Consider the following 16,643-nt stretch of genomic DNA (forward strand, 5'->3'; position numbering starts at 1 on the left):
CTCCATGAGACAAACGTGTGTTTCTTTTATCGATTTCCTTTTAAAAACAGAGAGCAGCTATTATCAGTTTATAATACACTCCCATTTCCATGATAAAGTCTCTGTAGAGAACATTCAGACGACTCTGGATCAAACATTTAGCCTGGATTTTTTAAGGAAGCTGTTTTGATTTAAGCATGTGAAGATGATTTTTTTCACTTCTCCAAGTTTTATTATTTACATGGGATCACAACCAATCGCCTCGTCTCGTGGTACAAATAATCACCAATAGTCTGAGACTCCCTGAGGGCCTCACATTACAGTCTTTGTGATCGTCGAGTGCAGAAACATTCAGCTCTGACATTTCAAACACTAAACTAAAGGGCTCAGTTTTGCTGCATGAATGACCTGCAAACCAATCAGATGTAGACTGGAGAAGCTGGAGTGTGCAGAGAGTCTGAGCCGGAGCTGTGCAGCAATTAAACTCAACGCATGGTCATATAAGTCTCAATGCAAACACATAGTGCATCCGATTGTTCTGTCTACTTATTTTTTCCTCTTTTTTTCTTAACTTTTCTACTGAGTCGTGAGAAATGTCACGACATATCAGGAAGCCGGATTTGATTGGATTGATTTGAAGTGATACTCCTGGATGGAACAAGTTGGGTCCTATCACAAGGTTTAGGGCAGAAATTACCCCTACAGCAGTGTTTTTGTGCAGCAGAAGCCGAGGGCGCTTGAACCAAACACCCCCTCCCTGCTCCTCTGCCGGTTTCCTCTGCACTCAGACGGGGCCATATTTTACTTGACCAAAAACACAGATAAATGGACTCCCACTGAAAAAATCTGATATCAGTCTGCATTCACTCTTTATTTAGAGAATTTTAAGCGCGTTACTTTCACACAAAAACACCGCTAAATAAGGCTCTAGTTCTCATCGTGTCTCTTCGTCCTGGCAGACTACCTGCGTTTGTTTATATCTGGCACGCCACGCGCACGGACTGATACACTAAGCGGCGAGCGCCTCGTAGCCAGCTGTGGCTCTGCAGCGGAGATAGCACCGTTTTACGACACGATGAGAACTAGAGCCTTATTTAGCTGTGTTTAAAGTAACGCGCTGAAAATGGCCCCGTCTGAGTGCAGAGGAAACCAGCAGAGGAGCAGGGAGGGGGTGTTTGGTGCGTGCGCTCTGGGCTTCTGCTGCACAAAAACACTGCTGTAGGGGTAATTTCTGCCCTTAACCTTGTGAAAGGACCCAACTTGTTCCATCCCGGAGTATCACTTTAATTCAGTTTACTTTTTAACTGTCTTATTGTATTTTTTGTCCTTTTTGTCTTGGTTTTGTTCTTGCATATAATGTGAAAATATATAAATGAAAAGATAATTGAAAAAAAAAAAAAAAATCTCATAAATATCTTGACCCGTGCAAAATTGTGCACCACCGACACACATCTTGTCTAGGCACCAAAAAAACCCACAAATGAAGTTAAAGAGATCGGTTTTTAGATGAACTGGTTTGCAGTGTTTGATTGTCTGTATCTGACACAGAGCACGTTGATCTGTCCCTTCGTCACTTCTGCCTGAAACTCACGCAGTCTGTGACAGGTTCAGGTTCAGGCTGGAGTTTGCAGCTTTTTTCAGAGCTCAAACACATTTTTAAAAGAAAACTTTCCATGTTTCTGAACCTGAACAGAAACAATTAACAATATTGTGAGTTCTAATCAACTGATATCACAGAGTAATTAATCAAGGTATAAACAAAGGATGTGTAAATTAAATGTTTGAAGCACTTCTGTGGTTTGGTTTGTCACATCTACAATGTAGTGATTTCCTTGCCGACGAATATTTTCTGACAAGCTCTAACGCCACTTTTCCGGCTGCCAAACAACACGTCTTCACTTCTTTCTACCTTGGTTGCTATGGTGATGTCGATCTCCAGTACAGAGACGTCCCCTTTTCTCTATGTCATAAATTCTGTGGGTACGGCCAGCTAAACTTTGAATATTTAGGGGCGTGTTAATCCGTGTATGACTCGTTCAGTTGGTATTGAATTATGAATCAAAAAACAAAACATTGTAAACGGTTCGTTACTGTTTTTTCCTTTTTGACATGAAAACAAATGAACATCCGTTTGTTTTTGGCACATTTTAGAAGAAATTGAATGTGCTTGAAAGATCTTTCCGTTTTTTTTGTTTTTTTTTTGTTGTTGTTGTCATGTCATTATCCTGAAGAGTCACTTGTTTGGCCACTTTCAACCAAAAGTTGCTCACACAACTACCATCAAGTCAGCTCCATCTACACTCTTTATACAGAGAAGTTCCAACTTCCAGGTCACTACGATCGAAGAAATCAAATAATAAAATTAAAAACAGCCCGTGGCCCATGATGCAAATTCTCTTTATTTGATCTAAATTAAAAGAATATTGAAAAACAAACAGATTTTTATTTGTTTGTCTCATTTGGAAAAGGAATGATCAACGTGAATGTTGCTGTAAGCTCATTTTTACACACAAATCTGCGCCGATTCTCGTGCCCCTGAAATGAAGTTTTATAGCTCTCGTGAAGTTCCTCAGAAGCAAACAGCAGGTTTGTCTCTAAATATCTCTCAGTTTTACAGAGAAAAGATTAGACTCTAAAATAAAATGCACTCAGCAGCTTTAATGACTTCACCAGAGACAGCATAAGAATACTGATGAGCTACAACATACAGACTTTAATCATCCAAAGCCGTTATCCTGTCAGCCTCAATTTGAGGCAGAAAGTTAAATTTTGATCGCTCTTATCAGAGAAAGCCGCCCTAATTAGGACATAAATATCTTTCCCGTTTCAGAGACATGAGCGCTATCACTCCTTCACGTCCACATGTCTTAATCAGCACACAGAGCATGTGCAGAGCTCAACAGATTCTCTGAGCAGCCTACACGTATTGGCGAGCAGCCCGCAGGGAGGAGAGCGTGAGTTAATTAAGAGAGGAGCTATTTTAAAACGCAGACCAAACACTGTTGCACAGTTGGCCGAAGCTCCGAAGAACTTGGAGCAGAGAAAAAACACCTGCCGACGGCATCACGCTTCCCTGCTCTGATGATCTCTGTCACATTCATATCTGTGTGTTTATTTCTGAGTTCTGACGTGAGCAGGAAGTGCAAACTTTGTAAAGACGGAGATAAATTAGAGCAGAAACCACATCTGAGGGACGCTCTGTGCTTCAGCTTGTGATCATTTAGAGAGCACAACTGAGGGACCTGAGTGTGTGATGCTCTGTTACGGGGCTCCACAGAACTAAATGTAAACTGTATGCAGAGAAATTTCCAGAAACTGTTTTTGCAGCTCGTTAAGAAGTAACAATTAAGTTTGGGTTTCCTCTCTGGTCTCCAAACCTGTGATGATAAACCGACCAAACAACAACACGGGCTCACAAAATCAGCGAGAGCTGTCTCTGAGAGCAGGTCTTCACTTTTTAATATCATGAATGATCCTGTAGGAGCTCACTGTCATTAATCTTCATGTTTGTGCAGACAACAGGCTCAAATCATCACAGAATAATAAAGGCAGGATTAAGTCTTCAGATTTTCTTTTCAAACTTGAAAACACCTCTCTTAAAATATTCGGATGTCACAGAGAAGAAAGCTATTTAACTTTGCAGAGCCTGGGAAACGCAGCATGTTTTTCAGCATGGTGTCTTGGTTTGGTTTTTGGACTTGGTGGTAGAATAAATAAATACTTTCCAGTCCATGCAGGATTAAACCGATGATTTTCTTTACTGATTTTTTGTTTTAGGGTAGAAAGAGATATGCCATTTCCACTTGTGTAGGAGTGCCAATGTTAACTTTTCAAACGCACCTGTTCAATGACACTATGCATTGAGGGTTAGTTGCTAAGTTACAATAGGTGTTGCAGTCAATACTTGAATGAATGTTTATTTTGAAAATGTAGAAGAAAAAATAATGTTATGGAAACAGCCAACAAAAGAAAGAAGAAGAGAAAAGATAAATAAATATGTAGTAATGATAATAATAGTACTATTTTAAATCCCTAAGTTACAGTCTTTTACATTTTCAAAAAGGAGTGGAAAGAAGTTTAACTTATTTTTTCCACCCCCTCTCCAGTTTTAATTGAATACTAAATGGTTATTCAAGCCAATCCAATCCACTTTGTTCATATAGCACGTTTTAAAAACTATCAAGTTCCCAAAGTGCTGCAGATTAAAAATCAAATCAATAAAACAAATAAAATAAATTAAAATAACACACAGAAATAAATAAGATAAAAGGACAGAGATAAAAAAAACTCTCATGCTGATCTAAAACCAAAGAATAAAAAGTTTTAAGATGAAATTTAAAAGTAGGTAGAGTGGGGGTTGTTTTTATTTCTAGTGGTGTGATTGTTCAGTTTGGGACCCAGCACAGGTCTTCTTTTGTTTCTTTGTGGTTCTGTGCTTGTCCTGTGTTTCTGTGTCACCTGTGTTGATCTTGGGTGTTCTTTGTTTCTTGTTTTTTGTCCTTGGTTTGTGTCCCTTGTGGTTTTGATTTGGTTCTTGTCATGTGTATGTCTTTTTGTGGTTATCTTTGGTGTTTCGGTGTCTTTTATATATTTGGTTTCCGTTATGTGAACTCAGGAAAACAAGAGAGGGGGACCCAGATGCAGATAAAACAAAACTTTTTTTTTTTACTAAACTGAAAATTAAAAAAAAAAAAAAACTCAAAAACTCTGACAAAAGAAACAAACCAAAAACACAAGGAAACCCTCAAAGAAACAAGAAGCACAGGTTTACCAAGAAACGCAAGAAGACTAAAACACAAGAAAACCCAGACATACAGAGCCCAATAACCCAAACCATGACAGAGGGAGCGTAGACATTAAAAGGTTAGATTAGGTGCTGATCTGTTTAAAGACTTAAAAATAAAGAATACAATTTTAAAATGAATCTTTGCTATTTGATTTGAAATTTTACCTCTTTCACTTTCTTTGTTTTTTTTTTTTTATGCTGAATCATCAATCTACAGGATTTATAAGTTTACAATTAAATAGAGCTTGTGTAAAATCTGAAGAATTGTTTTTTTTGGTAAACATTTGAATATTTCATAGTTTAAATGAATATAAACTTCAGTAACTCCATATACTCCTTTTTTAGTCTTTTACTCAAAACATTACCAGACTTATCCCACAGTAGAGTAGGCAGGTTATTATTTAACACTAGTATCAGATCAGGATCGGTATCGGTTGATACCCGAAGCCCAGGCATTGGTACGAGTATCGGAACCAGAAAAGTTGGATTGGTGCATCCCTAGTTTACAGTAAAGTAAAAGAGAATCCAGGTCCCTGAGGGGGGCCTCCTGGCCTACACTTTTTCCCAACAATGTTGGAAACTTTTTAAGAACTTGTCAGCGTTAGCAAAAAATGGCTTCCTCATTGGACCCTAAACCTAATCACTTGGCAGCTGCTTTGGGGCCGCATGTGGCCCGCGGGTCACTAAATAAATAGAAACCGTTGGCTTTGGTAAGAGTGATGAAAAGGTTATCTTTAAAGAGATTCTTTGCACAGGGTTCATGGACAAAAAAAAAAAGCTTTCAAGGGATGCACTAAAAGCTCAGGGTGCTGGAGTAACTGGTTTATGGGTGATTCTTCAATTAAGGGAGTTTTCTGTCCCGACGGGTAGATTTCCAAGAAAAAGATGTTTTTACAAAAAACAGTTATAGCATTTGCAAGAGTTGGGTTGAAGATTTTAAAACTTTTTCTGTGTGTTGAAAATTCAATTGTGCAGGAATTTAACTGTTTTAGGCTTGTCCCTAATCCAGGTATTTCAACATTCCCTCGATAATAAAGCAACAAAAAGTGCCAAATTTATTTAAATCTTTACTTTACTTTTCTTCATAACAACTTAAAAAGACATTGTTCAAATTCATACAGTTTAATTTTCTTCATTTTTTTCAATTTGCAAATAATTCATAGTTAAATATTGCTGTCCCTTATAGGGACGCACAGATCCAGCTTTTCTGCTCCCGATACCAATACCTGAGCTTTGTGTATTGATCGATACCGATCCTGATCTGATACCAGTGTTAGATAATAACCTGCATGCTCTACTGTGGGATAAGATTGGTAAAGTTTTGAGTAAGAGACAAAAATGAGTATATATGGATTTACTGAAGTTAATATTTATTTACACTATAAATGTTTCACTGTTTAACGGCAGTTTGGTTAAAAAAATGCTTCAGAATTTACAGAAATGACTATTTGATTGTAAAATTGCATACCTTGTAGACTAAATCATAGTTAGTGTCAAGTTTGAGGGGCTATACCCAGTACCAGAATCAGATCGGTGCATCCCTAGTCCCTTATACCTCTGTCATTACCATCACATTCAACATTTTACAGACAAATAAAGTTTTTATAAAAAAATGACTGACATTAGTGCATGCTAATTAGATGCTTCAGAGAAAAATCCAAGAGGCAGAAGCTTTATTTACTAATACCCACACATGTGTGAGTAATTTGATCTCTTATACACCCTGATGTGAGAGTATGTTTGAGGTGTGATTACCAAACAAGCTACTACTTGAATATTTTAACTAATTAGTTGGAAATTTCACTTTATTTACATATAGTTTGTGTACACTGTATGCTAGCTAACCTGTTAGCTTAGCAAGTCTAAAATTTAGCCAACACTTTCTGCAAAAAGAGAAATTTGTCATTACCATCACAAAGGTGCCAAGCCCAAACCAGTGAAAATCTTCACATTTGAATTTACAACACAGAGAAAAAGTAAGATATATTAAAATATAAGGTATAAAGTAAAATATCTTACCAATATGAGTCCTGATATGAGGGAGGAAGTGCCCGTCAGAGCCACGTAAAACTTGGGCGTCAGGGTGTTGAGAAACATGCTTACTGCAGAGGAAACACAGAAACAGGAGAGCTGTTAGAGCTTCACTTCACAATACTACAAACATTTCTCTCCAACATCAAACCAGGATCCTTGATATTTGCAGAATCAAACGCTGTATTCATAAAAAACTAGGCCACGTCTACACAGAGGACCTGTGAATTATAGCTGCGAGAAAACATCAAAAAGACTCAGAGGGCTCAGAAAATGTTTGTGACTTGGAGACATGAAAGGCTTCATGCAGAAACGCTTCTTCCACACGCAGGGATGTCGATTCCCAGGGAGCCCTGCTGCTCAGTCGAGGAATTACACAACACCAGGGAGCTGAGGAGCTGAGCTACGGACTGAGGGTGGTCTGTGGGTGGGAGACGAGCGGGGAAACTCAACCTGATGGGTGGCATCAACAGAAATGTGACTGATCTTTAAGCTTCAACTCCAACAAACAGCCAGTTTTTGGAGGATCATTATCTGCACGCCTCATCAGTGCTGGTTTCAAGATCTTTCCATCAAAATGCAGTTAGCTCTGATAGGTGGAAGCAAACAAAACAGCAACTTTACCTCCCAAAAGCCATATGAGCTCTTATTACCTCTCCCCTGACAGCAGACTCAGGTTGTTCTACACAATTTATTTCTTGTACTATTTCCATCAGACGCTTTGAAGTGGAAAATTACAACTCAGAACCAATGATCCATAACGAGAAAGCCTTACAGAGCCGAGCCGTGCTTCTCTTAAACACCAGCCGCTACCTGAATCATGATACATCTAATAGTACAAGGCGTTTTGGTCTTTCAGCAATGCTGGAGTAATCTACTTTTGGTAGACGTAGCAGGTAACCTGAACTTTCCTGCTCCACTGTGAGCTGCAGCATCGTCGTCACCAGTCGTCAAAGTGTTTCAGCTGTGTGAGCAGGATGGGGCAACAAATTTCATTTACAAAACCGTCTTTGAGAGGAAAAATAAAGTCACTGATTGCACAAGTGGTGGATGATATTTAGAGCAGTGACCTTTATATTGATATTAACTGTGAATACTACCAGTGTTTTACTAAATCCGTCTTTGAGGAATCATGATTTTGAGGAGCTGCTTTTATGTTTTAAGTGGTCACATTAAGCTGAATGACACTAGAAAGATCCTCCTTTGATCGATTGATAAGACGGAAATAAAGCATCAGGGAGAGGAGCAGGGCTGAAGGAGAGTTAGGGAGGATTTCTGCTGTTACTAATCCTCACAAACTCCACGCTGATTCAACAACAACAGTGAACTAAGACACTGCTGGGTTTAACCTCCTCAGACAGAAATGTTTATTGCACAGCAATGTGTCATTCCTATGCAGATGTGTAGCTCTGTTACTACTGGAGAAACCCACTGCCTACTATCAAATCTCTTCGGATTTGCTCGACCCATCGTCTAAAACTGTTCCACTCTAGCCAAGACTCCTCATAGATCATTGTGTATTGATCATAAAGATCCTCATTAGCTGCCACCAAAGTAACAAGCTAATCTTCCAGGGGTCAACACAGAAAGACAACACAAAACACACTACATGATACACATGAGAATTACATTTAACACAACTCACAGTGCAGATCTTAAAGGGATAGTTCAGTTTTTTTTGAAGTGGGGTTGTATGAGCTCTATGTGACCACTAAGGACATTAGATACAGTAGAAAGTTGTCTCCTCTCCCTCAGTAAGACACAAACTTTAATCGATGGTGACGAGGAAATAGGCGCTAACAGGGAGAGACCGTACCAAATTCAGAGGCTATTTTCTCTGCCTACAAGAACTCAAATCAAAAAGTAATACCACAGTTTAAGAGTACGATACATAAAATAATTTTTAAGTGCATTAAGTCTTCGGAAACATAAACATTTTTCTGGACCTAACTAACTGGTCATTTATCCTTCCGCCCAGCGCTACTGCGCTCCGTCCCCCTCCTCCTTTCAGCTGTAGGGAATGTAAACAAGCTATGCTTCGGGCGCCGGTTGTGGCCTTGTGAAAGTTTGATCAAGTATCGTAATTCTTTTGTTTTACTAAAATATTTTTTTCAATATTTACCTATTGTAATGTTTTTCACTTCATCCTTTCTTGTTTGTTGCTGTTACTCTGTAAATTCCCCACTGTGGGACAAATAAGCTGTCAATTGACCATAAAAGATTTCAAATCCAGGACAAAGTGGACTAAATTATGTATTCACTTTTTTCAAAAATCAAACTAAAGTACAGAACTTGAGGAAAAGCATTTAGTAAGGATTAAACAACGAGGGAGCGTGCATTAGACCGTTCTAAGGCACGACGCGGAGTGGTGTTACTCCGCGGAGTGCCTTAGAACGGTCTAATGCACGCTTCCGAGTTGTTTAATCCGCTTATACCATGGTCCCACAAACTGTAAACTTTAAAAGAACTAATGAATAAATAATGAGAGATGGACCACATGTGCTCATGTGTTTGATCTGAGCTTTTTAGCGCACTAGTGGGACAGGAGGAGAGAGAAGCGGAGCTGTCTGCAGCGGTGCCTTTCATCCATTACGCGCACGCAGAGGGACAGAGGTGAAACTGTTGCTGTATCAGCCAATAATGGCACGATCTCACACCGATCACTGATAAAACAACAGTTTGCTACTGTATGAATGGCGTGGTTATGTGTTATTTTTAAAGGCATTATTGAACTAGCTCGAGTGGGCCAGTGGAGCGCGCAGTCAGCTGACCCGGAGCCTTTCAGTTGCACTTCGAGTTTGTTGTGTGTTGTTCGGTATCTGGGGCTCTTTCTGATTATCTGTTGTCATCCCCAGTGAGAATGATAAATAGATAAATATCAAACATGTTTGAAAATCATCGGGGCGGCTCCGACGAGTCTGTGAGACGATCGTGGGGCTAAAGATTCATCTGTCAACCGCTCACACTAGAAGATAATCTTGCCCGAACGTCAGGCCCGATTTTAGTCCCCAACCAGATTTCTTCCCCGATTGTCGGGAGGACCGAATCCGGGTTAAATCGGGGCGAGAATCCTGTAGTGTGAGCCAGGCTTTATAGAGACGGGGCCCAGTAGGAGCGCAGGCTGCCCTCACATGCGTTGAAATGTGTGTGACGCGTTGCTATGGTAACGCGCACTGCGGAGTGATACAACGGTGATTTAACTTGCCGAACTAAATTTTCAACTGGCGTGCATTAGACCAATCTAAGGCACGCCAGTTGACATTGGAATTCTCACTGACCATGGTATAAGTTGCGTTAAGTTACCATGTAGAAGATTAGCACTGTCTCATGCCTTGATTCTGGGAAAGAGACAGTGGACCCAGGGAAGGCCAGTCTAGCTCTGAGGACGATGAGTTACAAGGGCATGGAGGGCCCCATTGACTGGGTTTGCCTTGGGCCCCCAAACCACTAAATACGCCCCTGGGCACCATTCTCTGGTAAAATACCGTGACACAGGCGGCGGCTCAGCCCACAGGAAAAGTCACGCTCCTATATAATATGCAGACCAGATTCCACTCTGAGGCCCTTTTGCTGACTGTGATTAAAATAAATGAGTAAAAGTCAAAAAACGTATAGCTTTAAAGTAAAAATGTGTGCCTGCGTTGCATTTTCCAGCTCTTTCAAAAATGGCTCTTTACAACAGATCTTTTGACCATGTGTTTGAATACTGTTGTGTTTGTCCTGGGGGGATAATTATTGATCAGTTTACAGATTAACTGGCTTGCAGCATGGCTAATTATCATATCTCCTGCTGCTGCCACAAAGCTGAAGGTTTAAGGAGTCACATGGTGAAGGAACTCATCAACGTGCTTATGGAAAAATATGATATCAGGACAATGCAGAGAAAATTTCGAGACCACTTCTGAGATTTCATATAAAAAGTCAGCCTTAAGGTCCAGAGAAGATAGTGACGGAGCATCAAACACGGCTGGATGTGTTGTGTTACATCTCTAGAGGTCACACTGAGGATAGGGAGGGTGGGACAGAGACCCGACTCAGACAAACCCCACACAGACACACGAGTGCAGCTGCACCTCTATTCAGCACCGTGAAGTGGAGGCTCTCGCCCCGACATAAAAGAGTCTTTTAGGAAGTCCAGGGTCCAACAAGTGGAGCAGCTGCTGCCGCCCGCGCTGAGGAGAGGCTGCTGCTGTTTGGTTATGAGCTCATCTTTGTCTAACCACAACTGACACACAGCCAACTCATGGAAGTCCAAAATTTAAAACACAAACTCCTGCTCCCCTGTTTAATATTTGAGCCCATGATCAGACGTAAAAAGCCATTTCCCGTGTCCTGCAGGGCTGCAGGGTTAGAGCAGATAAAGAACAGAGCCAGACTTCAGTGGATGTCTTCACTGAAATCAACCCTAGAGCCAGAAATCTCTCATCCTCCTTGTAGAAGTTAATTACACATCCTGCGGTAAAGTTTTCACATGAATTTCCCATTTGGAGATTAACTGGGTATCAAACTAAATTACAGTAAAGTGTAATCAAGCCTGGATGTCACACTCTTATTTTAGACCTCCTTTAATCTGAGAAATTATTTAAAGTCCCTTTAAAAGATAATTCTGCTCAATGTTTGATGCTCAGAGTTTCTTAATCTTACAATAAAACCCAGAAAGCAGTCTAATCGACTTCTAATGGGACTGTTTCCATTCACAGATTCCCGCTGACGGCCCGTTCTTTAAAGTGGTGACCCGGTTCATCGATGACTTCCCTCCTCCACCTCTGGCTGACGCCTCCTCTGTGAGTTGATGTCGGTGAGTGAGGACACAGCCAGGGAGCATGCCGGCAATAACACATGATGAATAGAGGAGACAAATTCTGACAGACAGACCCGGGACTAAATGTCACCGCAGACAACAGGAGATGTGACCTTTGCTGAAGAGGGGGACGGTCTGCCTGCTGCGGGCCTGACCGGAATAATAAAAGATGCACACATGGCTCGTATATACTGACGCTTCAAAGAGGGGATTTAAGGGCCGGTTACTCCTCCTTTGCTATTTGTGTCGAGAAATAATGGTGGTGAAGTCAGGGGCTGTTTACACAACAACAGTTTTAGGTAGGGATGCATGATACTGGATTTATTTTTGCTGATATCCAATGATATCAGCAGCTCTCTTCTGTATTGGCAGCTGGAATATTGTATTCTCTTGTCATATTAGTTATGTAATATTCATTTATTGTGCAAAATAGGAAAAATAAATACTTGAAACTGTAAATTTATTTATGACAACTGCTTTCAAACAAGAAAATTCAAAAAGATAAATTCTTATTAAAAGCTGGATGATGCTCTTCCTGAAACAATCACAACAATAACAACAATAATAAAAGGTAAATGTGCCTAAAGTATACAGATATGTGTACCTTACAGACTGCTGCTTAAATTCAAGTTTAACTTAAAAAAGGAGCAAAATATGAGACTACTCAATCTGAACTGTGCAAAAAAAAAAATATCTCGAAAAAGTGCAGCCGGATTAATCGTGCAGCCGGATTAATCGTGCAGCCGGATTAATCGTGCGGCCCGATTAATCGTGCGGCCCGATTGATTAATCGTGCGGCCCGATTGATTACTCGTGCTGCCCGATTGTTTAATCGTGCAGCCCGATTAATTAATTGTGCAGCCTGATTAATCGTGCAGCCCGATTAATCAATCGGGCTGCACGATTAATCAGTCAGGCTCTAGTCTCGACGCTGGTAAACAAAGTTTTCAGTTTTCCAAAAGTCACCGCTGAATGATGGTGACTCATTCTGATTGGCTAGCACAGGTTTTACATCTGGAAAACGCTGCTAGATATGGGTTTAGCATGCTTTGAGCTGCACTTATGGGAGGTTTTGCCTGCTGTGCGTGGACGGCAGTATATTTAAAAAAAAATTAGGGAGACCATTCTCTTTTGAAAATGCCGGCTGCTTTTGTACAAGGCCTAAGTCCAGCTCTGATCCTGAGACGAGGTATGTGTCCATGTCCAAGTGTGTGGAGCTCCTGCCGTGTGTTTACAAGTTGTGCCTCTTGCTCTTTCCCAGCGTCATAATGTGATGTGAAACCACACACTGGGAAACCAGCGTCCTGTGGTTTCTGCCCTCATTGTGTAGGAACAAAGGTGGAGTGAAGGCAGAACTCACTGCTGAGACAGTGAGGATAAAAGTGAAGTCTTTATAAAACCATCGCCATATGTCCAAAAGAGAAACATTGCTGAGACCAGACGACATGAGGCAGGGCAGCAGGACTCCGGCCTGTTGGCTGCTGGGATGCTCCATGCTACGTGAGGTCGGCTAAGCCACTTTTAAACCACACGGTGAGACGACCCGCTCAGCTGACGTCCACTGTGAGTGATTGCTGAGCTGACGGGGCTGTCAGAGGCCCGGCAGGAAAGACGCTCTGTGGTGCAGCAGGATTTAATGATTCAATATACGCAGCATGCCCGCTTTAACACCAGTGAGTGGAAAACAAGGAGGCTGAAACAGGAGAGTAGTGTGGTCTTAGGTGAAAGAAAGAGATTGGGCATGCTCAGAAGAACATCTCCATTTCAAAAGCGTGAATGCAAAATTATATCTGATAATTTCTCTTTTGTGTAAGATAAGTTAGGCATTAAATATTCTGTTGATTTTGATTAACTTTTGAATTTTAGTGCATAGAGTAGCTCTGGCATGCTGTCCTGAGTGCGCCACAGCCCAGGGAGCTGAATCAGTGTCAAACATTATCATAAAACGGCGGCGTGAGGAGCTCCTGCATCCAAACCTGAGATGTGAGTCACTCCGGCTCGGCTGCTCATGCCTGAAATGTTTGTTGGCAGGACCGATTAGGAAGCACCTCATAGCCCGGCTCGTGTGGCTGGCTGTGACTGATGGGGCTGCTAGCCGAGCCTGTCTGGGTCTAACTACCTCTGTTGACCTTTGAGCAAGGCGGAGTGAAGCCAGCATCTGTCACTGCTGCAGTGGCAGGGATGGAAGTCTGTTAGGATATTACAGAGTTTCTGCACGAGTTAGCAGTTGATAAAGTATCTACAGGTGAGTTAAGCACAGAGCTGATTGAAAACAACATGAGCTGATTCATCACACTTGACCACCACAAACAACAACCTATGACGTTCAACAGCTCTTAAAAACTTCAACACATGCTCTTTATCTCAAACATGAGAGCAAAAATACTCCCAGAGAGATATGAGGGAGAGGAGCAGGAAATACTTCAGATCCTGGAGTCTATCTCTGAGCCAGTGTAAGTACTTCCTAACTACAGATGTGGAGCCAAACTGCAGCTATTTCTGTGCAAGAACACAGAAGAGGTCTTCAAGAGGATTCTCCGCCAAGTAGGTCAGGATATCACTCAGAATATCGGTTATATCTAGAGCTGCTTGGCATCCAAACCTTCAAACACGGAGTCTGAGCCACATCATGGAGTCAAATACCATAAAACAACACGACACTTAAACCTGTAGCAGTGTGTTTGACAGATTCAGTGGTATTTCACAGATTTCTGAGGGGCTTCCTGAAAAATCTGAGCCAAGCATTGTGAAATTTGACTGAGACAGAAGCAGCAGGTCATGTAAAACCATCCAAACTTCATCTTTAGGGCAGGCTTGGATAGGATCAGTTGATTCAAACTAAAAGTTTTTTTTTTATTTGGGAGTAAAATGCTGCACATCCCTGATCTGAACTGTCCAGAAACACTTCTTTTCCTTTGAAAAAGTTTTAGGGAGGGATTTTGGACGGCTGAAGAGAGAGGAGCAGAAAGAGAGATGATTGTCCAAGCACTGAATTTTCATCTCACTGAAAATTGGTTGTAATGTGGTATTCCTGTCAGATGGTGGCTGTAGCGCATCAATCAATCAGTCTTTATCTCAAGACACTTCCCAAAAACATTTACAGGTCTAGACCCATAAATGTTTATAAAATTTTATGAGCAGAAACCAAACATCAAGACAAGATAAGGAGTCCTATCTGGTCTGAACCCACCATGAGTACAGGACTTTGCGGTATTTAGCAAGTTACAATGGCAAGGAAAAACTTCTCCTTTAACAGGCAGAAACCTCGGACAGAACCAGACTCATGTTAGTCAGACATCTGAGGAGACTGAGAGCATCTTAAAGCTGTTTTATAACCATGCTACATAACAGGAGAAGAGGAACGGTGACTGCTTTACATAATACTAGAAGTCTGACTGAGGATGGCATAAAAAAGTGAGGAAACACGTCAAGCAGCTATTTCACAGAAACTAACTATTAAACCCAAGTTATTAACAATTAATAATTAAAAATTTGACTGCATACTTGATTCTCGATTAAAAGCAGACCCCATCCTGTGCAACAAGCCTCATATTGGAGTCTATTATGAGAAAACTAGCTTTCTTTTTTCAATCATTTTACTTTTTGGGCTTTTTATGCCCAAAGCTGGAGAGGACAGGTTGGTAGATAGAGCAGGTAACAGGGTTAGCCACAGGTAGGTTCAAACCCAGGCTGTCGCCTCATGTGGTGTGCAATCTAAAGTGCATACTGCATTGGCTTGAAATACCCATCCCTAGCAGAAAGTGGGGCAAGACATGCAGCGAATGGCTGAGCCCAGGAGTCAAACCTGTGACTGCTGAAACAGAGACTACAAGCCTCTGTAGATGGGCCCATGGTGCATCCTGAAAAATTAGTAAAACTGGGATAAAATCATTGGGTTTAAAGAAGTTTTGAGCTTGCTGCTGATGTCCTTTAAACTCTGTTATTTTAAGAGATTTCTAACAAACAGTTTATAGGGATGAGCAATGATTTTCAAATATTCAAACAGTCATTAATGTCCAAAAAATGAAATAGTTCATGTGGTGGTGGCTTTGTCTTGTCTGTGGCAGTTTCACAAAAACAGCAGGTTGAGGAAGTTGTGCACGGAAACTACCTCAAACATCCAGTCACTTTCAAAATAAAAAAAAGGTGTACAAAACAGATTGTTTTTAACTTGACTACAGCAACAAACTGATGTAATGAACAGAGCCCAACCAGGAGTCAAAAGGTTGGAGGATTTAAAGCCAAAACAAGAACAAGGAGACGCGCTAAAGTGGATTTGGAAGTGAGGGAACTGCTTTGAACAGGGTATATGCTGAGATCCTGAGGTTAAATTCACTACCTTTTTAAGACTTTTTAAAAAACCTTTCAAAAAGTCTTAAGACCTTATTGTGACTTTAAGCTGTTGTTAGCAACCGATCTTTGACAGTTGTTGTTTGCATTTTAACATGAATTAGGTAAACTGAGATAAAGCTTGAGAGAATAAATGAAACTAAAGGCAGGTCAATTTACATTCCCATTCCCACAACAAGTAACAGTGGTTATTCAAGGCCAACTTGCAGAAAAAAAAAACAAAACAAGAATTTTATTTCATCATTGTCAAAATTTAGGACATGTGCTTATGATTGTGTGATTTGCTTTCTATCGGCGTTACATACTGACGGCTACTAAACTACTCTACAAACTGAGTTTGTTGTCACATTAGCCTATGTTGGGCTGCTAGCGATACACATAGCTGGTGCCTCACAAAATCACAACTTTGCTTGTTGTCACATCTCAAACAACAGCGCTACATAACTGTATTTATAAAAACCTTATCTCATCGCGTTGTATCCAGTAAAAAGGTGAATTGAACAAAGAAAATTTGTTCCAAAACAACTGAGATCAGGAGAGGCTCTCTCTAAATCGTAAGAATCCAAGATCTCAGGTCCTAAGAAGTCTAAAAAAAATTTTCAGGAGGCTTGAGAAACTCTTATGATGTGAACCATGAAGTGAAATATTTTGAGATGCTAAAGCTTTTTTTTGATCCTCACGCTGGTCTGTGATGAC

At 40.8% G+C, this 16,643-nt stretch overlaps 1 protein-coding gene across 6 annotated transcripts in view; it reads right to left on the reverse strand.

Annotated features, from left to right (window-relative positions):
- Positions 1 to 16,643, reverse strand: part of LOC141796183 (suppressor of tumorigenicity 7 protein homolog) — a 78,166-nt gene that overhangs the window by 21,856 nt on the left and 39,667 nt on the right. For all 6 annotated transcript variants that reach the window (XM_074677163.1, XM_074677159.1, XM_074677160.1 and 3 more), the window contains one exon: positions 6,785 to 6,867. In XM_074677163.1, the coding sequence (XP_074533264.1) occupies positions 6,785 to 6,862 (78 nt within the window). In that variant the 5' untranslated portion in view covers positions 6,863 to 6,867. The remainder of the gene's footprint in view (positions 1 to 6,784; positions 6,868 to 16,643) is intronic.

This window comes from Halichoeres trimaculatus, unplaced genomic scaffold (genome assembly GCF_033239565.1).
Source record: "Halichoeres trimaculatus isolate MK-OKI-2021-1 unplaced genomic scaffold, fHalTri1.1 fHalTri1_scaffold_10, whole genome shotgun sequence".
NCBI lineage: Eukaryota > Metazoa > Chordata > Actinopteri > Labriformes > Labridae > Halichoeres > Halichoeres trimaculatus.